Source organism: Dunckerocampus dactyliophorus, chromosome 18 (genome assembly GCF_027744805.1).
Source record: "Dunckerocampus dactyliophorus isolate RoL2022-P2 chromosome 18, RoL_Ddac_1.1, whole genome shotgun sequence".
Taxonomy (NCBI): Eukaryota; Metazoa; Chordata; class Actinopteri; order Syngnathiformes; family Syngnathidae; genus Dunckerocampus; species Dunckerocampus dactyliophorus.
The window spans coordinates 18,104,699-18,129,754 of NC_072836.1; the positions used below are offsets into that span (position 1 = coordinate 18,104,699).

At 41.7% G+C, this 25,056-nt stretch overlaps 2 protein-coding genes across 3 annotated transcripts; both read left to right on the top strand.

Moving 5' to 3' along the window:
* Nucleotides 1-220: 220 nt before the first annotated feature.
* Nucleotides 221-11,173, top strand: LOC129171769 (coiled-coil domain-containing protein 134-like). 2 transcript variants are annotated; one of them, XM_054760751.1, is made up of 7 exons: nt 221-432; nt 4,457-4,590; nt 4,689-4,810; nt 6,778-6,862; nt 7,010-7,191; nt 8,074-8,145; nt 8,779-11,173. In XM_054760751.1, the coding sequence occupies exons 2-7, from the start codon at nt 4,488-4,490 to the stop codon at nt 8,902-8,904; spliced, it is 690 nt and encodes a 229-aa protein (XP_054616726.1). In that variant the 5' UTR covers nt 221-432; nt 4,457-4,487; the 3' UTR covers nt 8,905-11,173. The 2 variants fall into 2 exon arrangements, with proteins under 2 accessions (XP_054616726.1, XP_054616727.1); XM_054760752.1 differs by lacking the exon at nt 221-432 and adding an exon at nt 449-1,091.
* A 17-nt stretch (nt 11,174-11,190) lies between these two features.
* Nucleotides 11,191-24,651, top strand: LOC129171454 (uncharacterized). Its single transcript, XM_054760126.1, has 3 exons — nt 11,191-13,622; nt 20,462-20,569; nt 22,750-24,651. Exons 1-3 carry the CDS (start codon nt 12,536-12,538, stop codon nt 24,168-24,170), a joined length of 2,616 nt encoding a protein of 871 aa, XP_054616101.1. The 5' UTR covers nt 11,191-12,535; the 3' UTR covers nt 24,171-24,651.
* The last annotated feature ends 405 nt before the right edge of the window (nt 24,652-25,056 follow it).

Below are 25,056 nucleotides of genomic sequence, written 5' to 3' on the forward strand. Positions count from 1 at the left end.
CTTGTCCATTCTGTTTGTGGAGTTGACTTGACACACTGGTTAACTACAACTGAAAAACTTCTATACTTTAACATAAACATAAACAGCTTCCGCATTGAAGGCGAAAATAGCTTCAGTTCTTTTTTTCCATTAGCGGAAACGGAACGTATACCCGGTGAGTGTCTCCCACTAAACGCTCCGTGTGGAAACCATCGTTGGTGCTGAGCGGCCCCTCGCTGTCATTCGTCGGAGAGAAGGGAAGCCTACCGGTGTGATTGTGGTCGTGGCATTGGCGGAGTGGAGCGGCGAGGGCTGCATATCAGTGAACCACTGCACCGCCGTGTGCGTTTCTGTCACCTGAGGATCTCCACCGGGAAACTCGTGGGTGTGCGGAGATAGAAGATTACAGTGCTGGAAGTGAGAGGTTAAACAGACTACTTTGACTTGAACACGGTGAGTAGTTTTATTTTTTAATGATGCGATCTCTGATGTCGCCTTTGAGATATTTGTTCCAGTGATTCCACGTGTTCAAACGCATTAGAGGCGATATCGCTTGTTTATTGCATGGAATAAGTAAAGAAACTGACGATGGGGCTGAATGAAGGTCAGAATTGAATACATCTACACTTGGTGTTCCCCTTTGCTAGCCTCCATATGATCTGCCTTGGAATGGTGACAGTGTTGCAGATACACGCGGGGAGAGAAGTGATTTATCAGTTCTCGGAGATGAAACTTTTACTCAGAAGGCTTCGAGGAGCCCGAGGGACTGTATCTTCACTTCTTGTCCAGCTGTCTGATGAGCATTGGCGCTTGTCCCACGATGAGATGCTCACACCTCCGGGTTTAGTTGTGTCTCTTTAAATGGATGTGGAGTGTTTGGCTTCTACAAGCTGCATCCCACTCTTGATGTTTTTTTTTTTGTATCACTGGGATTAGAGCCGTTGCAGATAGTGGCACTGCATCTTTGTATACTCTATGCATGTTTGCACATCACAGTGATTTCAACAGAAGATGAAAACAAGTGTTAATTTCACTGTAGACTATAAGGATGCGGGAAGCTTCTTTTTATAACAAAGCCGAGAATCCTGACCCCTTCTCACGTTACAGCAAAGGTAATCTGTACCACAGGAGATTGTCATTGCCTGTTAAGACTTGGAGCTAAACACACATTGGATTGGAGGAGTTGACGCAAAATTAATCTAGGTGAGGGAGAACATGCATTGGCTAGTGGAAATGAACACACCCTTGTTGAAATGCAAGGTTTTTTCATTAATATGTTTGGTTGAGGAGCCCTCCCTCGGCACATATTTACTGGATTTAGGTCTGGGCTCTGGCTGGGTGTTGTGCAAAACAAGCTTTTGGACCTGATGTTTTGTTGTTGCAGAAAATTGGTACAGCTTTGTATCGTGATTTGTTGAATCTCATTTGTTGAAGCAGACTTCCTGTGCTACTTAGACGAACAGTGCATTTCTGCAGCAATTAGCACAGCAGCCAAATGCAGTATTATTTTAGAATTAGAAAGAATCCCTTTCATCCTTTTTTGGACTATGCGGGAGGAAGCTAAAGTTCCTGGAGAGCACCTACGTAAGCACATGGAGAAAGAACATCTCTATGGAAAGGCTTGAGTCATGACAGATGTGTTGGATTATTAAGGACTTAAAATTGTCTATAAGTGTGAATGTGAGTATTGACACACACTTTACAGGTTCCAGTGTATAATCCCACACGTCTAAACCTCATCACTTCACACTTAGGCTCTTAAACCTAAGCATCTTCTTTACAGATGCAATGATTGCCTTAAATGGTGCCAGTGGCGCTAACCCTCGTGCCCATAACCATCTGTCGTATTGCTACATGAGCCTTCTGCTTGGAGTTACCCAGGAACATCAAATAATGCAGCCAGCTGCTGTACCCTAGATATATATACCCCCCAACCACCCACCCCTGCAATTATATGGTAATATTTAAGCTTTCAAGCACCACTCTGGGATATTTAGTGCCGAATGTGTCAGAAAGCTGAGGACATGAGCCAAAAGATGAATTCATATTGCAAGGATTGACCGGAACTGACTTTCCTGGTGGTGTCGCGTGTCGTTCTGTCTGCCTCGCTGTTGCATTTGCATTTTAACTTCAGTACAGCACCTTGAAAATAATGGACAATTGAGTTGACACAAATATTAACGGCATCACTAAAACGGTTGCTGTCTCTTAACCCTTCACCCCCATTTCCTATAATGTTGCACGATTGGAAAATCCTTACATTTCATGATAAATACTTAATATCACTTTTATTCCCACAGCTCCACTGCGTTATAATGAGGTGTGTAGGTCCATGCGCTTACAGTGTCTCTATTTGTGCCATGGGGATGATGTTCTCTACAAATAACTACAAATAAACTTTCTTCTGTTGCGGGTTTTTTGACATTACAAAGCTGAGCCGCCTTTGATTGCTTTGAAATGGGGCAGGGGCCCACAGCAACATCCACTGCTCGTTGAGAGGAGCAAAAGGTGCTTTCATTTCAGAGTCTCTAAAGACTCACTAGATTTGTCGCTAGTAATCCCTCCTTTACCGCGGTTAATTGTGTCCAGACCAGACCGTGATAATTTGAAATAAAATATTTTTGTAGTTTGAGCAGCAAAAATCTGTTTACAATAATATATATATGTTTTTTAACATTATTAGAGCCCTGTAGACATGAAGTTACACTCCTAAAGTCACCTTTACACTCATATACACTCATACCCGGTATAGTAGATATAATAAGACTTGTGCTCGTGTGTGTTGCTGTAAATGTAATGTGTTCCGGTGCTAGTGAAGTGACATCAGGTTCAGAGTTGAGTTTTAGCCTGCCGTGGGTTATGGCCGCAACAGTAGCCCATGTTAGGGATAGCTGTGCCTGTTGTGAGGTCATTCAAACTTACAACAAAAGCCTGTTGTTTTGGACATCAAATCTGGTGCTTGTGTGTCACTACAGTGACATCACTGACACCTAGTGACCCGTGTAGAATACCACATATTGTATTTTAGTTCATTTAGCCATTTTATGTTTGAAATGCTTAATTTAGGCAAGAAATCCATGCAGTTTGTGGAAATATGCATCCTTTTTGACTCGTAATAGGCCGTATTCAACCACGAAACAACATGATTTATTCATTCATATATTTCTGAAAAAACGCGACAAGAGTGACGCTGCAAAATTTAAACCACAAAGTGGCGAGGGATTACTGCAGTCGCTGTTGGAAAATATAGCAACAGCACCTCTAAGTTGGCAACACTGATTCCTTCTCTGGCAGACCAGGTGCGTTAAAATGTGTTTCTGAGCAAGGGCGCACAGACGGCGCCAAATGTGTCTGTGGTGGTCCAAATGTATTTGTGGCGGTCCGCCACAAATGGGATGCACTGTGTTGTGTTTAGTCCTTTTTGTGTGCTGTGCAAACAGAGTTGAAATGCTGCTCCAACAAGACAAATGTTTTAGTGTGAACTGCGCACAGGTAATCCATGTATCCACTCTGTACAGTCGACTTCAGTCTACATCAATATTCAAGATGAGAGTCACTTCCTAGAATGTCCCGGTGCTGTTTACCATGCGCCTCAGCGTGTTACGTCTCATCTTGTTTGCACCGGTGCTCATCTTGCTTAGTTTCATTGAGTAAGTGTAGGTTTCCACCTGATCCCTTCCCTCAAGGTGTGATCCACATGTTACCTTAATCCTCTTCTCTCTGCTCACCCTGGTCACCTCCATCTAACCTCTTCCCAGACGGTGCCCTCGCTACATTATACATGTTTTATGTGAATTATTGTCCCACCTCCTCCTCCACATTGTTCTCTATTCTGCTCTTGTTTTCTTCAGGATTTGGCCTTCATAAAATCTTGATTTGATGAGGCTCTATTTTTAGTTATTTATCTCCATGCCCTCCCTTGCAAAAAGCCTTTGAGGGAGAGAAGGTAGCAGCCGAACATAAAAATGAACTGCTGTGGAAGGCGAGACAATGGGATGAGGAGAGAGAGAGAAAGAGGCAGAAGCAAGGGCAGGAGGAGGGAAGCAGTGTGGTACTTAAAAAATCTTCTCTGGGGATTAGGCAAGTGCCAGACATCAGATGTTTCTATTAAGAGCGACATAAGGAGCACCTCCTTGTAAAGCAGGCTAACCTCTAGTGTTCCATGTAGACCACTTTTCCCATTGTACGTCTCTGCCTCTCAAGTTCCGAAAGTATCACATTTGGAGGAAACTCATTTCAAAGAACATTACATTTACATTTTGGCTGTTGGTGCAGATCCAAGTGTTTTTCCCACTTTGTCAGATGTTTTTCAATATTTTCCCAGACAATTTCTCAATAAATAATGCATGAGCCTTAACATATGCAGGTCTGTGGAGGTGTCCAATCTGGTTAATTGATACAAATTAGGATGCTTTCACTGCCATTCTACAGCACAAGAAACTGTTGGCAGCACTTTCTGGTTTGTCGTTTTGTTCAGCTGAGCAGATCTCTGCCGCCCCCTGCTGGCCATGTGGAGTGCGTGCATGGTGGTGCTGGCGCTTGCCCCTGCCGTCGTCGGCTCGGGAGACAGCGACACCCTGCGGCCGAGACAAGACTCAAACCTGGAGATATGTATCCTTTCCTTCCTTGATGCACACGTGTGATTCATGCGCGCGTGTATGTGTGCGTGTGTTGTTGTTGTCGTCATCGTCCTTATCTCCTGTCACCAGATAAGCGTCTGTTTGAGACCAAGAGGAAAGACCAGCTCAATGCACTCAAGAATTTGGTGGAGCTCAATGACATCAACCAGCAATATAAGATAATAGACATCATGCTCAAAGGCCTCTTCAAGGTAGCGTGTGTGTGTTTGTATTTCATCTACAGACAGTGCGTTCATTCGTTTTAATGGAAATACTTCTTGTACTTTTGTCCAAAACCTTGAAAGGTACATTTTTTGAAAGACTTTTGATTCATAAAGTAACAATAAAATCTCAGCTTTAAAGCTATCTTTCCTGTACTTGCGTTTACATACAGTCATCAATGTCATATTCATTTGGTAAGTGCTCAACTGTGTACAAAGTGCGGGACAAAATGATTTGTGGCAGAGCAGAAAATCAAAAGGCTCCTGATCCAGTAATGACATTCATCAGCATGTTTCTCAGCACATGTTAGAATATTCATTTCGCTGCTTGTGCGCTCCATCCAGTTGCGCTGTCGCTGAGAGCTTTGCTGTGTTGTTGGCCTTTGTTTCCTCAGAGGAGTGGTATATTGGCACTGGTGTGTGACTCAAGGACACGGAGTATGGTTGACCTTCGGCTGCTGAAGTACATCAGCAGTTCTTCACCACTTTGCACAATCACTCGCAAATGTTTACACAGCTTGGTCTTGTCAAGTGTGATGATGTCATCGTCTAATTAGCATAACTGGCCGTGATGCATTTGCATGCAGTTGTAAAGGACGCCGTCGGAGAGAGGGGTAAACGTAGTGGGAGACCAAAAGTGAGCACAACAAAAAAGAACGACAAATTAACTTTCTTCTGTCTGTCTTTTTTTTTTTATATAATGTCACAAACAAGACGGAGCTGCCTTGAGTGCTTTGAGATGGAGGCGAGGCCCACAGCGGCACCCACTGCTCGCTGAGAGGAGCGATATGTGCTTTCATGTCAGTCTCTTAGGAAGACCAGAAATTTGTACGCGTTTTGTCTTTGTTTCACCCTTAATGTTTTTTGCCAAGCATTGTGCTTTTACACTTTGTTCGGCAGTCCTTGAACGCCTTCAGACACAAAAGTGAATATACAGTCATCCCTCGTTTATCGTGGTTAATTGGTTCCAAACCTGACAGGGATAAGTGAATTTCCGCAAACTAGGACTCTTTATTTAGAAATATTTTCATAGATTGAGCATAGAAAACCTGTTTACGAGCTTCTAAATACATTAAAATGTTTTTTAACGTTATTAGAGCTCGAGACATGAAATAACACCCCCATAGTCACCTTTACACCTGCAATACCCAACATAGACATCATAAGAGAAAATAAGCCATGTAAGACCAAGATAAGACTTGTGCTCATGTGTGGTGCTGTAAATGTGCTGCGGTGCTAGGGGCGCTAAGGGAAGTGTGGACAGGAAGTGACATTGGGGGCTTCAGCGTAGCGTTTCGGCTTGTTGTGGGCTACAGACCTGCAATAAAAGCCTGTTGTTCCGGTCTAGTCTGGTGCTTGTGTGTCTCACTGGACATTACAGTAACAAGACTGACTCTTAATGACCAGTGTAGAATAGTACATGTTATCACAACATCCTTGAATGCCTCTTGTTAATGTCCTATATTGGTATTTTAGTTCATTTACCAATTTTTATGCTTTAAAATGCTTAGTTTTGGCAAAAAAAAGTACAATTTGCTTAAATAATAATATTTTTTGAGTAATATTCTGTATTCAACCAGAAACAGCATGATTTATTAATATATTTTTGAAAACCCTGATAGCAGTGAAATGTGAAGGGTGGAGTGTCAAACAAAGGATTACTGTACACCCAAGTTTTATTTTTAAAATCATTAAAAGCCCCAAATGAATGACATTCATGCCCATGATGAATGTATGTAAACGTCTGACTGCAATATTCTGCTCAAACCCCCACTACTTGAGTTTTTTGGCCAGTGATTCCACTGAGCGCTGCTATACAAGCAGCATGTTCAGCATGAATAATGCAGCGCGGTGAGATTGAGAATGTCTTGCTACTTTGATTCGCAGATCTGTAGCTTTAATACGCAGTGCCTAGTGTTAAATTCGCTGTCATAGTAATGTGATGTTCCTTCTTTAAGGTCTTGGAGGACTCGAGACAAATCCTGGTTTCAGCCAACATGCAGCCCAACGACCCATTCCCACTGGATGATAAAATCAAAGACGGTCTGACCTACTTTTGTCTGCCTTACTGTGTGAATGACATATATCCTCTTTGCTTATGCGAGACCACCTTCCTGTCCTTCCAAAGTGTTTAGTCAGCACGTTGATGGCATTTTTTCTGTTTAATCGCTTTGCAATAAATCTCCGCAGCTTATTCCCACGTGGTGGAAAACACCGCCTTTTTCGGCGATGTGGCGTTGCGCTTCCCACGCATTGTCCACCACTACTATGACAGGAACGCTGACTGGGGAGGTCTGCTGCGCTGGGGGCTGAATTTTTGTAACCAGACTGGAGTGTTCACAGGAGGAGCCCACCAACATGTCCTCACACTGGTAAAATCACTGACTTGTTAGAGCATATACTCTCACAGGACTGCAATCTATTGCTAGCGGGGTGATGATGTCATCATCTACTTTGCATAATTACCTGGCCTTGACACATGTGCATGTAATAAGAGATTTCCTGATATCGCTTGCTAGAAATATTGTCAAATAGATGCCAGGTCATTGTACTCGCAGGGCATTTAATCGATCACAGCTGGGCTGTCTTAGAAGACGTTTCGCCTCTGGTTGAGATGCTCTTTCAGCCTTGACATACTGACACCCCCTCTCAATCACATACAAAGCAGTCCTTTCACCCCTTCCTAAGAAATTCATTCATTTAGCCTCAAACAAATAACACAACACAGCCACCTTTGGTTTCAGGTGCGCCCGTGACCGTGGTTATGACTTAACGACTGTCGTTTTGCACCACTGTAGGGTGACTCTACTTTTAGAGGATAAAATACTTTGGATCTTGCACCCTCCCCTCAGACTAGAGCTGTCCTATGTAGTCTAGACAACCTGAATGGTCCAATTGCAATCATTTCAATGCGCTGAGAATTGTTTAATAGAGTAACATGTGACTTCCTTCAACCTGTGAACTCAGCAGTGTGTGGTTTAATTGCACCAGATAAAACTGCAGCATTTAGTTTCAGTAGTTGTGGATGCCTCCCTCCCGATTTGACATACCCCCTTTCAAACAACAAGCATGTTTTGTTACTGTCAGAAGATAAAATAGTCACATAGACCTTGTAATGTACTGCCTTCAATGTTGGACGGCAGCCCCACAATTTAACGGCCCCCATCTGAATGATAAGTCATGTCAGTATATCATTTTCTTGCCACTAATGCGCTCATTCCTCCTTTTTATTGTCTGTTCCTGTCATGGTGAAGATGTCACAAGAGCTGGGAATAACGGCGAAATCGCCAGACTTTATCAACCCTTACCGGACAGAACGGGATGATGTAAGTACGTTGAAATATGCTTTACGCTGTATCTGGCCTTACTAAACTCCTCCCACATCAAGTCTTTGCGAGGCTGCGCAAATCTAAGTTGCTCTGGAGATATGAAATGCTTTGCTCAGATGAAATGCATTATGGGAAAACTTTTAAAATAGTTTATTTTGTCATTTTAAACTCATATTGGTACATGTTTGTATATTCATTAGGTATACCTTTTGAGTATGAAGTTGTTGTGTGATGAGTTTAATGTAGAGTCAGACTGTTTTATTGAGTAATGACCTCCTGCAATTTCTAATGGGTTGACAAGCTCATGGTGAGTTTTTCATAGCTCGTGATTGGCTCCTAAATAAACAGACGCCTGGGCCTCACGGACGTGCGCATGCCACATTATGCCATTTTATGACATGGACATGTGCGGCTTATACACCGGTGCGGCTTAAACACTGGAATTCACGGAAATTTAGGCCAAGAATAGGTGCAATTTGCATAATTTCTTTTCTAATAATACACCGTATTCAAACACGAAACGCCGATCATTAATTTTTGTGATAGTGAGGGAGCCATGTTCGAACCGCGATGTAGTGAGGGACGACGGCGCTGCATTTTATCATAGCTGTCTCTTTCTCGTGGCCTCAGGTGCTTCATACAGCCGAGGCCTTCCAGAAGATCCTGAGGGAGGAAGAGAAGAGGAGAAGAAAGGAGGAGAAGAGGAAAGAAATCAGGAAAGGCCCTCGCATCTCTCGCTCTCGCAGCGAGCTATAGCGTCACACCTCGACAGCGCCGGTGGAATGAGAAGGAAGAGAAGAATCCACTCACAAAGGTTTACCTTGTAGACTCTGATGACAAAGCGGGAAATAAAGGCTGTCGTCGCTTTGTCCGAAACAAAAGACAGGTGCTTTGTGGCAAATCCAAGTGGAACATCTTTTTGATACTTAAAAAAACAAAACAAAAGTAGTGAAATGTTTGTGTCTGTGACAGAAGGTCTGAATTGCTGTTCTCCCAGCAATCATGAAGGTGTTGTGGGAAGAGGCAAGACAAGACAAACTTCAAGTTTTAAATAACTATATTTTGGAATTATGTTTATTTATGTACAATATAGAACATTACTTTCAAAAGGACTTGGGTCTAATGCGCCCTGCACCTCATTTTTATTGGCCCTTGGCAAATTCTACAAATAGAATAGAATTATTATGAATGTGATATGTTATTAGATATTAACGCTCATTTGCTTTGTCATCTACAACACAAAGCTAAGATGATGCTTTGTTCTGAGAGCGTCGCAAATACTGTACTGACCTACATTGGATTGGTTTGAGCATATTTAATGTACAAAATGTAGTTTGGCCCCTCCTTATCTAGTGTCGGAACGAATAGGCCTCACGTTGCACCAAACATATTGTCTGGCTGATTACAGGTGTGCTCAAAGTGCATTTTATATGGGGGTGAATATAGACAAGATTTTAACTTTAACTTTCGTTTTACGTCAGCCTGGAGCAGTTTTGCAGGAAACACTTCAGCTCCGCCCTCGTCTCTTTGTTCTGCGTGTCTAGTTTTGTTGTTGATGTGTTTCTGACTCAGCAACCACAACATGACTTCCGTTTGCACCGCCTTACTGCCAGAGCAGTACGATGCCGCCTTTGCAAACATCATGTACTGTGTGGCGTTTGACCCCCCCCCAGCACACCGTCTGTCCGTAGGAAACAAAAACACACAAAAACAATTTTGTGTGATACCGCTACGATATATACTCTCCGTATTGTTGACCTAGCCTGTCCGAAGGTGCCAGCGAAGCTCATGTTGTGGTCGTTGCTGCAGAATAAATTCATTCACGTTTGTTAAGAACTGAGATTAAATAAACGGAGTGGTGCGTAGAAAGACAAAAAATTGTGCTTGTGTAAATATTTACGATAAAACAATCCCAACAACACAACAAAACAGGCATTTGTGAAAATAAACATAGAAGAGAAACGAAAACTATCTGTCTCAACGCGAGTATTGTTCAGATACAGATACTGTTGTGGTATCAGCAAGATTGAAATTTGAGTCGCTCCGCCCCCACCTGTCCTTCGGCCAGGGGTGGCCGTGGCCACCCTAGGTCACTCTCCAGCCACCCCAGTGGCCACCCCCGCGGCTGGGGGACAATTTTGACAAACGCGGCTGTGTGGTGCAGAATATTAGTTCAGCGTAACCGCCGTTTCCGCTCGGACACATTTCACTGCAGCACACAACTTTCCGTGCGGAGGAGCTGTCAATACATCCCAGGTCCTACATGAACTGCAAGCGGTAGGTAAGTTTTCCATGATTACTTTGGTCGCTTCCGGTCAAGTTTTCTCACTATGTTGACTTTGACTTAAATACTGAAGCGTGATTCGGCACATCCATCTGTTAATAATGGAAGTACTCTGTAGCAGCATGAGTGGGCGTGTAAACCAGGCGCCCAGTGTCAAAACAGGAGTGTGACGCATAATGTGGAACATTTGGCTCGTGGCAGAGGAGATGTTAACTTTTACTTTCGTTTTACGTGAAACGAAAAGAAATACTTCAGCTCTGCCGTGGTCTCTTTTTTTTTTGCGTGTGTCTTTTTTTAGCTTTATTTTTTTTAGCGATGTGATTCTGACTTTTCTAACGGACTCAGCAGCCACAACATTACTGACATTTGCACCACATGACACTCATCGCACGAGCAGTGGAGGTTGCCCCCCACCAGACCATTTTCCTATGTGATGCAGTTCTACATCACCGCGATCATTTTCACATGAATCTTACCTTATCGTTGACCTCTTGTACTGCATCTTATGACAACGTGCCAATGAGGCTTTCATGGAGTGATTTATTACTGCAGAACAAACACGCCATTTTCTTAGTAAATGGGATTGAATGACTCATACACAGAAAGATAAAGCCTTTGTGTGATTTGTAAATATATAAAACATCAATAACACGCACGGTATCTACAATAGCGATAGCTGAATGCTCCGCCCACACCCTCTTGTTTGGACTCGCTTGAGCAACACAGTCAACCTGCTGCTGTCAGTACAGGTAAGTGGACCAGCCAGGACCCGGATTAAATTATTTTTTTAAGCACTGTATTTCTGTCGTGATGACTTTTTGACGCGCTAACGGCACGGTCCCCGTGCACGAAGCATTTTCTTTGATGAGCCGTGATGGTTTCAACTTGGGTTTGTTTTTTTATGTGTAATGTGTCTAAAGTACCATGATAGTTTCAACTTGGGTTTGTTTTTATGTGTAATGTGTCTAAAGTACCATGATAGTTTCAACTTGGGTTTGTTTTTTATGTGTAATGTGTCTAAAGTACTCTTCCGTACCTTCCTCAACACAACGCATGTGCCTTTTAGGAGATAATGCTCGTCTGCAAGAGTAATATTGTACGTCAAATCCCACAGCTAGCACGCGAGGTTACGATAAAGCTATTATTTGAATAGCTTTAAGGTAACATGAAATGTACAAAGTTGGCTGCATGGGTGGGGTTGCAGCGGGACAGAGACTGTACAATAACATACAACAGCATTTATTATATTATTGTGGTTGTAGTTTCCAGTGCAGTTCTTTTGGAATTGAGCCTTCCTCAACTTGAAAGGGCTGAGAAGATGGAAGACTTTCATTAATCAGGGAAAACAAGCCAATTTGTTATCCTGAATATTGTCGACAGTATTTCACTTCATTTCCTCCTCTTGTGTTCAACAGTCAATTTGAAAGTGAAAGTAATGCACTGCCTTAACAGAAACCAAAAATCAATTGCAACAGTTTGGATTAGGCCTGTCACGATAACAAATTTTGCAGGACGATAATTGCTCTACAAATAATTGACGATAAGCAATATTATTGTCAACATTATTTTGAGACCATTTTTTGTGAATGTATTGATAATATACGGCATAATGATGCACGTACACCGTATCCAAAGCAATAAACTTTTAATTTCTCAAGAGTGTTCAACATTGTAATTGGTATGACAAGAGCTTTTAAATAAAATAAACAACATAATAAATTCAACAAAAAACAATGAAAATACAATGTACACAGTCTCTTTGGAAAAATTGCACTTCAATAAAAATGACAATCACAACCAAAAGCAATGAAAAAATTGACCGTGTCTCTGTTCAAAATATACTTGAATAAAAAACACACAATAAAAATACTAAATAAAATGGCGTATCAAGTCTGTAAACAAAATTTTACTTCCATGTGATTGAAATGTTCATCAATGCATTGTTAATGAGCACAAGAGTAACACAGTTCACCTTCCGCCGAAACATGATGTAAAACAATAGTTCCTCAAAGTGTATTGATTACAAAATTGTGTTTAATTGAATCGCTGTAATCACGGCCTGCAATTCTGTTTTCCAGCTTTTCCGTGAGTTCAACAGGTGATATGGCCGAGAAGAACAACGACATCACCATGCCTGAAGAACTCAGGCTGGTTCTGGTGGGAAATACTGGATCTGGCAAGAGTGCGTCCGGCAACACCATCTTGGGCCGCAAGCAGTTCCTGTCAAGGGCCAGCGCCTCCTCGGTGACCCGCACCTGTGAGCAGCAAAGCACTGAGCTGGTACTGGACGGCGGCCAGAAAAGACTGAGAGTGAAGGTGTTTGACTTAGCGAGCTTCGGGGACACTCACCTCACCAAGGAGCAGATTCATACAGCGATAGCTGGATGTGTGGCTTTGTCTGCTCCAGGACCCCATGCTTTTCTCTTGGTGGTGCCCATTGGGTGTTACACAGATGATGCAAACCAGGCTGCATGCAATTTGGCCAAGATATTTGGAGTGAAAGCGGTCAAACATCACACTGTGATTCTTTTTACCAGAAGGGATGATCTTGAGGGCATGAGCATTGAAGAATACCTGAGGGATGCTCCAGCTCAGCTTAAAGATCTGATCACCAAATGTGGCAACAGATACCACGTGTTCAACAACAGAGACCCCAGTAATGTGGCGCAGGTTGAAGACCTCATGATGAAAGTGATGGAGTTGGTGAAGCAGACCGAAACTGGGTTTTATACCAATGCTATGTTTAAGGAGGCAGAGGCAATCCTTCGTGAGGAGGAGAGGATGATGATGAGAAAGCGAAAGTGGGAAGATGAAGAAGAACGAAGCAAGGCTGTCTCTGACAGGCTGAAGATTTCCGGCGCTGTCGGCGTGACATTGGGCGTGGTGTTTGGCCTGGCCGCCCCCTTTGCAGTTGCGAGCACGGCATACCTCATGGGGTCTGCGGTCGTCACCACGGCTGCCACAGGGGCAACTGCGTTAATTGCAGGGGCGGCGCTCGGTGGGATCGTGGGTGGTACTACGGGAGTCGTTTGCGGTCTTGAGGCTGACAGCTCGACGGAGGGCGCTCAAGAGGCTGCGAAACTGGTTGGCACAGTAGGATGTGTTGCAGTAACAGCTGCCGTGTGTGTGGAGGCTGCCTTGGGGGTAGGGGCCGCTCTTCTGGGAACAGCTTCCAGCACGGCAGCAAAAAAAACACTGACATAAAATGCTTGCATATGACCAATATTGTATACAGCAGGGGTCACCAATGTGGTGCCCGTGGGCACCAGGTAGCCCCACAAGCCTGAGGTGCCCGCAAGCCTGCTTTTCATTAAGGTTTTCAGTTAATAATGAAAGAACAGTAGAAAGAAATGCATTCTGAAATACAAAATGTGAGTTGTGGACACCAGCATTTTGTTCATGTTCTGGTAAAACAAGCATCTTGGCCATTTTCATTTTGTAAAAGTAGCTCTCACAAGGAAAAACGTTGGTGACCCCTGGTACACAGTCATCCCTCATGTATCGCTGTTAACTGGTTCCAGACCTGACTGCCATAACTGAGTTAGGATTCAATAATGATCAGTGTAACATTTTTGCATGGAAAACCTATCACTGAAAACATGACATGGAATGCAGGAAGTGAACAACATGTACTGTACAAGATGTAGATTGGAAGGGGGGTAGGATTAAATAAGTTTTGCTTCTTCCTACTCCTTTTGGACATGTGGAACTGTCAAAGAATGATTCACGAGATGTATTCCATTGTAACCTTCATGTTCAAATAAACTAAACCAAACCAAACCAAACCAAAACCTGTTGTCTTTCTAAATACAATACTTACCATTATTAGAGCCCTGTAGACATGAAATAACACCCCTACAGCCACCTTTATACACTTTTTCATTGTTTACACCACACTACGGGATCACTGCAGGGACACAAGAGACGGCCGTGGCTATAACCATTAGCAAGCTAGCGAGCTACCTGGTTAGCCTCCAATTATTAATTTATTTACTGTATTCTAAACTTCAGAAAGGGTTTAAAACGGAGTAGGGAAGAAAGCCAAAGGAGCTAAAAACTTACCACTTCCGCACGGAATGGGAGGAGTACTTTTCACTCTTATCGTGTCGGACATGCCATGGCTGACTTGACGGTAATCTAATGTCAGATCTCAATAATGGGGCATTACTGACGCCTTGTGGCCAGAATACTACATACATCCTTTATTAATGTTTTTTTTGACTAATAATAGTCCATAGTCAACCACAAAACATAGACCGAAGGAGCGATAATCAAACCACGATATCGTGAGGGACGACTCTATTCATTATATGTATCCATATATACCATGCCTATGTTATATTCTATATATATATATTGTCATTTGTATCATTAGCATGCTACTATATGACCAATATGGCCTAAAAGAGAGGAGATTTAAGTTTTACTTTCATTTTTTGTCAGCCTCGGGTGTTTGGCAGGAAGTGCTTCAGCTCTGCCCAGAGCCTTTGTCTCTGTTCTGCTATGCTGTTTTTCATTTCGTTTTATTCACGTGACTGTTCAAGTGGACTACCTTTGCACCATATGACACCTGTCTTGCAAGAGCAATGCTGCATTTGCCAAGACGACCATGTTTTGTTTGGAGTAATTGCTCCCCACCGACCGCACCCTCTCCCTGCGGAAAATGAATCGGAATGTGGCAGTGAAGCTTGTGTTGCTACAGATCACAGGAAGTGCGCAGCTGCAGTATTTATGGATTTAACAAAAGCCTTCAACACAATTAATCATGATATCCTAATCGGTAAACTAGAAAGGTATGGAATCACAGGGTTGGTTTGGTTTGGTTTGGTTTAGTTTATTTGAACATGAAGGTTACAATGGAATACATCTCGTGAATCATTCTTTGACAGTTCCACATGTCCAAAAGGAGTAGGAAGAAGCAAAGCTTATTTAATCCTACCCCCCATTCATTCTACATCTAGTACAGTACATGTAGTTCACTTCCTGGATTCCATGTCATGTTTTCAGTGATAGTCAGGATAACACATAATAGATAACGGTGAGATAGCCCTCCCCCCAAAAAAAGAGAGAACATTCATAATAATGATAATAATGATGACAATACTAAATAAATAAATAAGAACAAAGCTTTTTTTCTTTTTTCCTTTCTTTTTGTTTTTTTTTCCTTTCCTTTTTTTTTTTTTTTTTTTTAAACACAACAAAGAAAATTATAAAAAAATAAATAAAAATAAATAAATAAAAAATAAAATTTAAATAAATAAATAAATAAATAAATAAATAAAATAAAATAAAATAACAAACCTGACAGAACAATCAGGACTCTTCTGCCTTGTATTTAGCAAACATCAACTGCTTGTATTGTTTTTTGAATTTGCTCATCTCTGTACATTGTTTGAGTTCTTTACTCAATCCGTTCCATAATTTAATTCCACACACGGAAATGCTGTGGGTTTTCAGCGTTGTTCTCGCATATAAATGTTTTAGGTTTAATTTTCCTCTAAGATCATATTTCTCCTCTCTGATTGAAAAATACTTAATTAGATTTTTGGGTAACGAGTTATTATTAACTTTATACATTATTCTAGCGGTTTGAAAGTGTACTAAATCTGCGAATTTTAATATCTGTGATTTTAAAAATAAAGGGTTTGTATGTTCTCTATACTTGGCATTATGAATTATCCTCACAGATCTTTTTTGCAGTACAGTGAGTGAGTGAAGATTGCTTTTGTAATTATTTCCCCATATCTCCACACAATACGTTAGATATGGTAATACTAAGGAACAGTACAGAGTGTGGAGTGATTTTTGATCAAGAACATATTTTGCTTTATTCAATATAGAGATATTTCTCGCCACCTTTTGTTGTATATATTTAATATGAGATTTCCAACTCATTTTTTCATCTATTATAACCCCAAGGAATTTATATTCTTCCACTTTTTCAATATCCGTTCCATTAATTTGTATTTGGTCGTACGTGTCCTTTCTACTATTACCAAATAGCATTATTTTAGTTTTACTTAAATTCAGAGATAATCTATTCTTGTCAAACCATGACTTTAATATGACCATTTCATCCTTGACCTTTTTAATGAGTTCTTGTGTGCTTTCACCAGAACAGAAAGCAGTGGTATCATCGGCGAATAAGACCAATTTTAAGTTGTTAGTTACTTTGCAAATGTCGTTAATGTACAAGTTAAACAGTTTTGGTCCCAGTATGGACCCCTGTGGTACTCCACACATATTGTGTAGACTCCCAGATGTATATTCTCCTAGCTTTACAAATTGTTTCCTCTTTGCTAGGTAGCTTTTAACCCAATTTAAGACTAAACCTCTAATTCCGTACCTTTCTAATTTTGAAATTAAAATAGTGTGATTAATTGTATCGAAAGCTTTTGTCAGATCCATGAATACTGCGGCTGCGCATCTTCTGTTGTCTATGGCAGTAGTGATTTCCTCCGTGATTTCCATCAGTGCCATAGAAGTTGAAATGTTGGCTCTGTAACCATATTGACTACTTGCCAATAATTCATTCTTATTAATAAATTTGTCCAACCTATTATTAAATAGCTTCTCCACAATTTTCGAGAATTGTGGTAACAAGGAAACTGGTCGATAATTTGTAAATTGGTGTTTGTCTCCTTTTTTGAAAATTGGAACCACCTTGGCTGTTTTCATTTTGCTTGGAAATATTCCAGTCTGAAATGATAAGTTACTAATATATGTTAACGGGTCTGCGATCTCATTGATGACCCTTTTAATTGTTTCCATTTCGATTCCATGACAATCAGTTGATGTTTTTGCCTTAAAATGGTTAACAATGTCAGTGATCTCCTTTTTGGTTACAGCAGTGAGAAACATAGAATTAAGATTCCTATCAATAATATCAATCCCTTCATCAATTGTGTCTTGTTTTGGAATTTCCTCTTCCAGTTTTTGTCCAATATTTACAAAATATTCATTAAACATTTCAGCTACCGCATTCATGTCATTCCTGTAAGTGTTTCCAACCATGAAATAGGGAGGATAGTCTGCTTTCTTAACGTTGTTCTTTATAATACTATTTAACATGCCCCAAGTTGCTCTCATGTTATTTTTGTTCTTATTTAGTACGTGACTATAATATTCCCTCTTACACACTCTCAAGATAGTTGTCAACTTGTTTTTGTATGTCTTATACTTTTGTTCTGCTTCTTTAGTCTGTTGAATGATAAATGTCCTGTATAATGTGTTCTTCTTCTTACAGGCGTTTTTTAGTCCTTTTGTCATCCATGGCTGCTGGTTTTTCTTTTGCTTCTTGGGCTTTTCTTGCCAGGGACAGTTCTTATCGTAGAGCTCCATATAAGTACCAAGGAAGCTGTCATATGCCTCGTCCACATCTGTTGCGCTGTAGACACTCTCCCAACTTTGTTCTTCTAGACCTATCTTGAAGGCACGGATGTTATCCTCTGTACGCAATCTTTGAAAAGTCTTTTTTGCCTCCGCCTGTTTTTTCTTATAATGTTCATTGTAGATTGTAAACACTGGAAGATGATCACTGATGTCACTAATTAGCAGGCCACTGATGGTGTTGTTATCAAAGTCATTGGTGAATATATTATCGATGAGGGTGGCACAGTGCTCTGTTATTCTACTTGGTCTAATGATTTTAGGATATAAACTCAAGCTATACATTGTATCTATAAAGTCATCTATTTCCTTGCACTTGTGTGAGTTCAAGAGGTCAATATTGAAGTCTCCACATATGAAAATAGTTTTCTGACCTATGTCTGTAAACGTTGTCTTAATCCAATCCTCAAACATTCCAATCTTTGACTTTGGAGTTCTGTACACACAACTTATTAACACATTTTTGCTTTTTTCTTTACAGATTTCAATTGTTATACATTCTAAAATGTTATCAATGACAAATGACATATTCTTTACCATTTTGTAGTTCAAATGTTTGTCCACGTAAACGGCCACACCTCCTCCATTTGCATTGTTCCTGTTTGCACACGTCATTTCATATCCTTCCAGCTCGAAGTCCATTCCTTTGTTAGCAAATATTGTTTAATATTAGTAAAGTTTGCGTTCAAGCTTCTGCTGTTTATGTGTATGATGGATAACTTGTCGTCGTTGATAAAACTGTTGTTGTATTGCTCCTCCGTATAATAACGGCAGTCGTTTGTAATGTGAGAGAAAAAATTTGAGTCTGGATCAATGTCTTTTTCCATATCCAATTGTTTGTGATCTGTAAAGTGAAAAGTGTCCAATTGTAGATCTTCTTGTAGCATATTAAAGCTGTTTTCCTCCATGTTGGGAGACCTCAATATCTTTCTAGGTCCTTGATGTCTTTGACAGCAAGAACTCTGGCCTCTGGTCCTCCATTTGCTTTGATGAAGATTTTGCAGTTTGCACTCCATGTTCCTTGAATCTTTCCTTGCTTCCTTAGTCTCGAATTGGGTTAAAAGCTACTTAGCTGACAGGAGGCAATATGTGAAGCTAGGAGAACATACGTCCGAGGGGTTAAACATATCATGCGGCGTTCCCCAGGGGTCAATCCTTGGACCAAAACTATTCAATCTATATGTAAAGGACATCTGTAAAGTCCCGAGAGACCTAAAGCTAGCATTATTTGCAGACGATACAACCGCATTGTGTTCTGGAGACAGCACACCAGAGCTAGCAAGAAAAATCACAGGTGAACTAACTCTACTAAAAAGATGGTTTGATAAAAACAGACTATCACTGAACCTCAGTAAAACTAAAGTAATGCTATTTGGTAAGTGCAAAAAGGAAGTGTGTCAGCAAATACAAATTGGTGGTGTAGACATTGACAGGGTGAACCAAAATAAATTGCTCGGGGTTATAATAGACGAGAAGATGAACTGGAAATCTCACATTAAAAATTTAAAACAAAAAGTGGCAAGAAACACCTCAATACTGAATAAAGCTAAATTTGTCCTTGACCAAAAAGCACTACATACGCTCTACTGTTGACTGATATCACCATATCTAACTTATTGTGTGGAGTTATGGGGTAATAACTACAAAAGTGCACTTCACTCACTAACTGTGCTACGAAAAAGGTCACTTAGGATCATCCATAATGCTGCTTATAGAGAACACACAAACTCTTTATTTATAAAATCACAATTATTAAAATTTGCGGATCTAGTAAACTTTCAGACGACTAAAATGATGCATAAAGCAAACAATAACCTTCTACCCAAAAATGTAAATCAATTCTTATCAACAAGAGAGGAGAAATATGATCTGAGGGGAAAATTGAACCTAAAACACTTCCAGCATTTCTGTATTTGGAATCAAGTAGCGGAACGGATTGAGTAAGGAACTCAAACAATGCACAGCAATGAGCGATTTTAAGAAAAAGTACAGGCAGTTGATGTTCACAAAATACAAAGAAGAAGAGACCTGAACCACTGTGTACATACAATACTACAGTATATCTAACCACTACTACACTGACTACTAACTCTTCATTGTGGTGAGTACATAGTCTGTACTCACTCATTACCAATCACACACTCTTTCAACCATTCTATCACTTATTATTAAGCCTCTAGCTTCCTTTTAGTAAGTAAAAACCTTGGCTATGATTGCACTTCATTATCATGTAGACCTACAAAGTACACTTGGAAGAACAAGAGGTGAATAAATGGATTGCAACTGATGTGAAACTGATGAGGGGTAGGATTAAATAAGCTTTGCTTCTTCCTACTCCTTTTTGGACATGTAAAATTGTGAATTGTACGATGTGATGTGCTACTGTTTGACTCATATGCATGTTCAGGATGAATTAAAGCCATGAACCGTGAACCGTGTTGTAGAATGAACAAGTCATTTTGTTTGGAAATTGAATTAAAGAAAGAGGCTGATACTTTGTGGAAGACTAATCTTTGTGTGTGAGTGTAAATATATACAATATCAATATTAAAACTATATGAACAATACAACAAACTTAAACTTGAGAGAAATCTCGACACGGGTATCATTCGGATACCGATACGGTCGTGGTGTCGACAGAAACTACAGTTGAATCGCCCCGCCCACTTCCTCCTGTTTGGACTTGCTACGAGCAAAGAACACAAGGAGCTAATGCGGCAGAGCACAAGCAACCCGGTGGCAGTACAGGTAAGTGGACCAGCCAGGACCTGGGCAAAATGATTTTCAGAAGTATTTTAAACGACTTTCGTTGATGTGATGATTTTTGACTCGCTAATGGCGGAGTCCACACGAAGCATTTTCTTTGGTGTGGCCAAGCTCGACAAAGATGGTTTCACTTTCCATTGAGTTACTGGTTTTACTTTGTAATATGTCTAAACTGATGCGGTACAGAAAATGGCTCATATGTCCACCTTTCTTAACACAATACGCGCCTTTCGAAGATGATAATGCGCGTTTTTTTAAAGCAGAAAGAGTACTATACATCAACTATTAATGCAAGCATGTGTAACGTGTAAGACACAAGTAAAGGTCACGATAAAAGCAAAAAAAATATATTTGAATGGCTAAAGGTGTATCGGTGAAAAGGGAACAAGAAGTACAGTATATTGTACTGTACAAAGCTTGCTGTATGGGAGGGGCCGTAGCAGGTAATAAACTGTACAATAACATACAACAGCAGCCTGCAGTGCAAAGGTGTTTTAGTCTGTAATCGTAATGAACCATACTTTCCACAGTAGTAAATGATTTATTGATAATGAGGAACCGTTAATGCAGGGCTGGGCAGTCTTTAACATTAAAGCCATTTAGGCCCGTTCCCACCAAATGAAAAGCCACAAACCCTGTTTCACCACTAAGGGTAACGCTATGTTTTGTTGAACTTGTGCCTCATGTATGACAACTATAGTGCATCAGGTTCTTTTGAACTTGAGCCTGCCCGAACTTGCAAAGGCTGAGAAGAAGGAACAGGACGTGTTTTCACATCCTCCACTCTGAATAAAGCAACCGGATGTTTTGGCAGTAGAGCGGCGAAAGGCGTAAACGGAGTTCTTATAAGTAATTCCTCACTTTGCGAAGTGTTTGCAAACGACGTCGCGTGGGAGGATTTTGGGGAAGCCTTGGAGATCGACTTCCAGGTGGCTTTGAAGAGATTCGGGACCACCATCCGGTTTATGAAACTGTAGAGCAACTCTCGGCAGGGTCCTTGAGGGCGCATGGGCGTTTGCCCAACAAGCCTACATGTGTTTTGTGGACTTGGAGAAGGCATTCGACCGTGTTCCATCCTTTCCCGGAATGCCTCGGGATCCACCAGGAGGAGCTGGACGAAGTAGCCGGGAAGAGGAAAGTCTGGGCATCCCTGCTTAGGCTGCTGCCCCCGCGACCCGACCTCGGATAAACAGAAGAACACGGATGGATGGACATCATCTACTAAAATTATGTTTACCAACAAACTAAATTGAGTTGGAAAAAGTCGATTTTTCTCTTCAGTCATAAAAATCATTTGTTTGCACTTGACATTATATGTATTTTACAAAAGAGTTAGAACTTTTTTTTGCTCTTAAAAATGAGTTCGTATGGAGTATTTAAAGACATGTTTAACAAAGAATAGCGTATGATCTTGCATTGCGACGACGTGGGCTGTTGTAGTCTGAGTGGGTAAATAATTATTCCAAGTGGATTTTAGAATAGCTATTTGCATTGATGTCTATTGATTGAAATATTGTTGAGTGCCTTTAAAATAAGTACAGCATAGATAGAACTGTTTACCCAATTAGTCTAATAACTTAGTGACTGATGACAAGTAGTTTATAGAAATAATGCTTTATTGAATAATTAGCTGAGTAGAAGAACGTCTGCTTGAGTGTGTCAAAGGTTAAAGAGAAATAGTGTGGCGCTCACACATACAGTAGTGTACAAACAGCTTGCGCCAGCCAGGGTCAACAGCCAGGTATGGTCCAGGATGTAGTCAAAACAACTGGGCACTGTCACCGGTTGGCGTCACCCTACTTTGTCAAGGAATCCGGGAGAAAGTTAAAGTTGGAGAGACTGGCGCCAGTGGTCTGAGCAAAACAAGTATAAAACGGCAGATAGCACTATTGATAGAGACTCTCTCTCATACAGCCGGAGGAGCAGGGAACCGGTGCAAGAGACGGGGTCCGAGGCTTCGTAGACTGTTAAGATATTCTGTCTGGCTTATTTTTCAATCCATTTTGTAAATCTAATCTGATGTGAGTCTTCTTTCCTTCTCATAACAGGAGATTAACGAACACAGATGAACAATATACCCACACCGAATGCCCATACTTCCATCTACAATGCCTGTGTTTAATTGAGTCACTGTAATCACGACTTTCAATTCTGTTTTGCAGCTTTTCCGTCACTAAGCCGAGTTCAGCAGGCCGAGAAGAACAACGACATCACCATGCCTGAAGAACTCAGGCTGGTTCTGGTGGGAAATACTGGATCTGGCAAGAGTGCGTCCGGCAACACCATCTTGGGCCGCAACCAGTTCCTGTCAAACGCCAGCGCCTCCTCGGTGACCCGCACCTGTGAGCAGCAAAGCACTGAGCTGGTACTGGACGGCGGCCAGAAAAGACTCAGCGTGGGCGTGGCTGACTTACCAGGCTTTGGGGACACTCACCTCACCAAGGAGCAGATTCATACAGAGATAGCTAAATGTGTGGCTTTGTCTGCTCCAGGACCCCATGCTTTTCTCTTGGTGGTGCCCATTGGGTGCCGTTATACAAACGAACAGAGAAAGGCTGTACATTATTTGGCCAAGATATTTGGAAAGAAAGCAGTCAAACATCACACTGTGATTCTTTTTACCAGAGGGGATGATCTTGAGGGCATCAGCATTGAAGAATACCTGAGGGATGCTCCAGCTCAGCTTAAAGATCTGATCACCAAATGTGGCAACAGATACCACGTGTTCAACAACAGAGACCCCAGTAATGTGGCGCAGGTTGAAGAACTCATGATGAAAGTGATGGAGATGGTGAAGCAGACTGAAACTGGGTTTTATACCAATGCTATGTTTAAGGAGGCAGAGGCAATCATTCAGGAAGAGGAGAGGAAGATTAGGAAGCGAAAGCAGAAAGAGGCAGAAAGAGAAAGGGAGGCTCGAGCATTGGAGAGCAGCGTGGCCAGTGGCAGATGTCTGCCTCCAGTCTCAACCAGGAGAACAGCTGCTTCCTCTCATAATGTGCTGGAAAGGCTGAAGACGTGTGTGATTTCCGGCGCTATAGGCTTGGCATTGGGCGCGGTGTTTGGCCTGGCCGCCCCCTTAGCAGCTGCAGGCACGGCATACCTTATGGGGTCTGCAGCCATCGCCGCGGCTGCTAGCGGAGCGACTGCATTAACTGCAGGGGCGGCGATCGGTGGAGTTGTGGGTGGCGGTTTGGGAGTTGTTTGTGGTCTTGAGGCTGCCAGCCCGATGGAGGGCGCGAAGGAGGCTGCGATACAGGTTAGCAAAGTAGGATGCATTGCAGTGGCGGCTGGTGCATATGTGGGGGCTGCATTGGGTGTAGGGGCGGCAATACATGCTGCTCTACAGGTTCCAGCAGCTCCCAGCACAGCAGCAGTTGTGTCGGGAGGTGTGGCCAGTGCTCCCGTAGCTCAAACAGGCATGCTACCTTTAGCACAGCGTGTGGCAGGGGCAGCAGCAGTCGGAGCAGCAGGGGTAGCAGGGGCAGCCATTACTTGTAAACTGGTGGTAAAAGTGACTAAAGAAAAAACAAAAGACTCAGAAAAGACACATTTTGAGATGCATTGGGACAAAAACAAATGATGAATGAAATGTCTCATCAACATCACCTCAAGGGTTGTATAGTGGGCAAAAATTGTAATCACAGCTGTTTTAATGAAGCATATACAAAGCCAGTTGTGCCTTAAATGTTTCCTCTGTGCATGCTTTACTTTCAGTTCATCAACTGTTTGATGATTCTTACAAATGATTGTTTTCAATGTCAAACTATCACAGGCAGATCAGCTGTGAAAAAGTCTTTCTAAAAAATGTCATTCCCCAAAAATGACTTCGATAGAACATAAAGCTAAATGAGTGGAATTCTCCTGGGCACCACATTATGTTTCAATACCTTGTGATGCTATTTTGAGCACAACATGATCAACTCTGAGACATTAAAAGCATTTTCAATTGTAAATCTACAGTGCATGTTGCACTAAATGTTATTGCATTCTACTTGCACAGCCTTTTCATGAATTATGCATTGCAGTCAAATGACAATTAAGCACCAAATAAATCAATTCTTAAGCCTTCTGGTCTTGTGGCGTTCTCTTCTCTGCCAGTATCTTAACTGTGGAGGCACAACTTCATGTTTATTACAAAATACTCTAAACCATTCACGGACAAGCTGATATTCAAGTATAAGATAACTATTTCAAAGAATGATTTCCTAACTGGGCCACACGGTGGTCTCGTGGTTAGCATGTTGGCCAACACAGCAACAGCCTGGAGATCGGGAAGACCTGGATTCGATTCTCCCCTGGGCATTTGCATGTTCTCCCCGTGCGTGTGTGGGTTTTCTCCGGGTACTCCGGTTTCCTCCCACATGCAGGTTAGGTTAATTGGCCACTCTAAATTGTCCATAGTTGTGAATGGCTGGCGACCAGTCCAGGGTGTACCCCGCCTGTCGCCCGAAGAAGTCAGCTGGGAT

Bases quoted from the DNA above. Each gene is read 5' to 3' on its own strand.
- LOC129171454 (XM_054760126.1), top strand. From the start codon at position 12,536: ATGGCCGAGAAGAACAACGACATCACCATGCCTGAAGAACTCAGGCTG. The intron at 13,623-20,461 runs AAACACTGACAT...TGGTGTCGACAG, and splicing joins TTCCAGCACGGCAGCAAAAA to AAACTACAGTTGAATCGCCC. The intron at 20,570-22,749 runs GTAAGTGGACCA...TCTGTTTTGCAG, and splicing joins GCAACCCGGTGGCAGTACAG to CTTTTCCGTCACTAAGCCGA.
- LOC129171769 (XM_054760751.1), top strand. From the start codon at position 4,488: ATGTGGAGTGCGTGCATGGTGGTGCTGGCGCTTGCCCCTGCCGTCGTC. The intron at 4,591-4,688 runs GTATCCTTTCCT...TCCTGTCACCAG, and splicing joins AGACTCAAACCTGGAGATAT to ATAAGCGTCTGTTTGAGACC. The intron at 6,863-7,009 runs GTCTGACCTACT...AAATCTCCGCAG, and splicing joins GGATGATAAAATCAAAGACG to CTTATTCCCACGTGGTGGAA.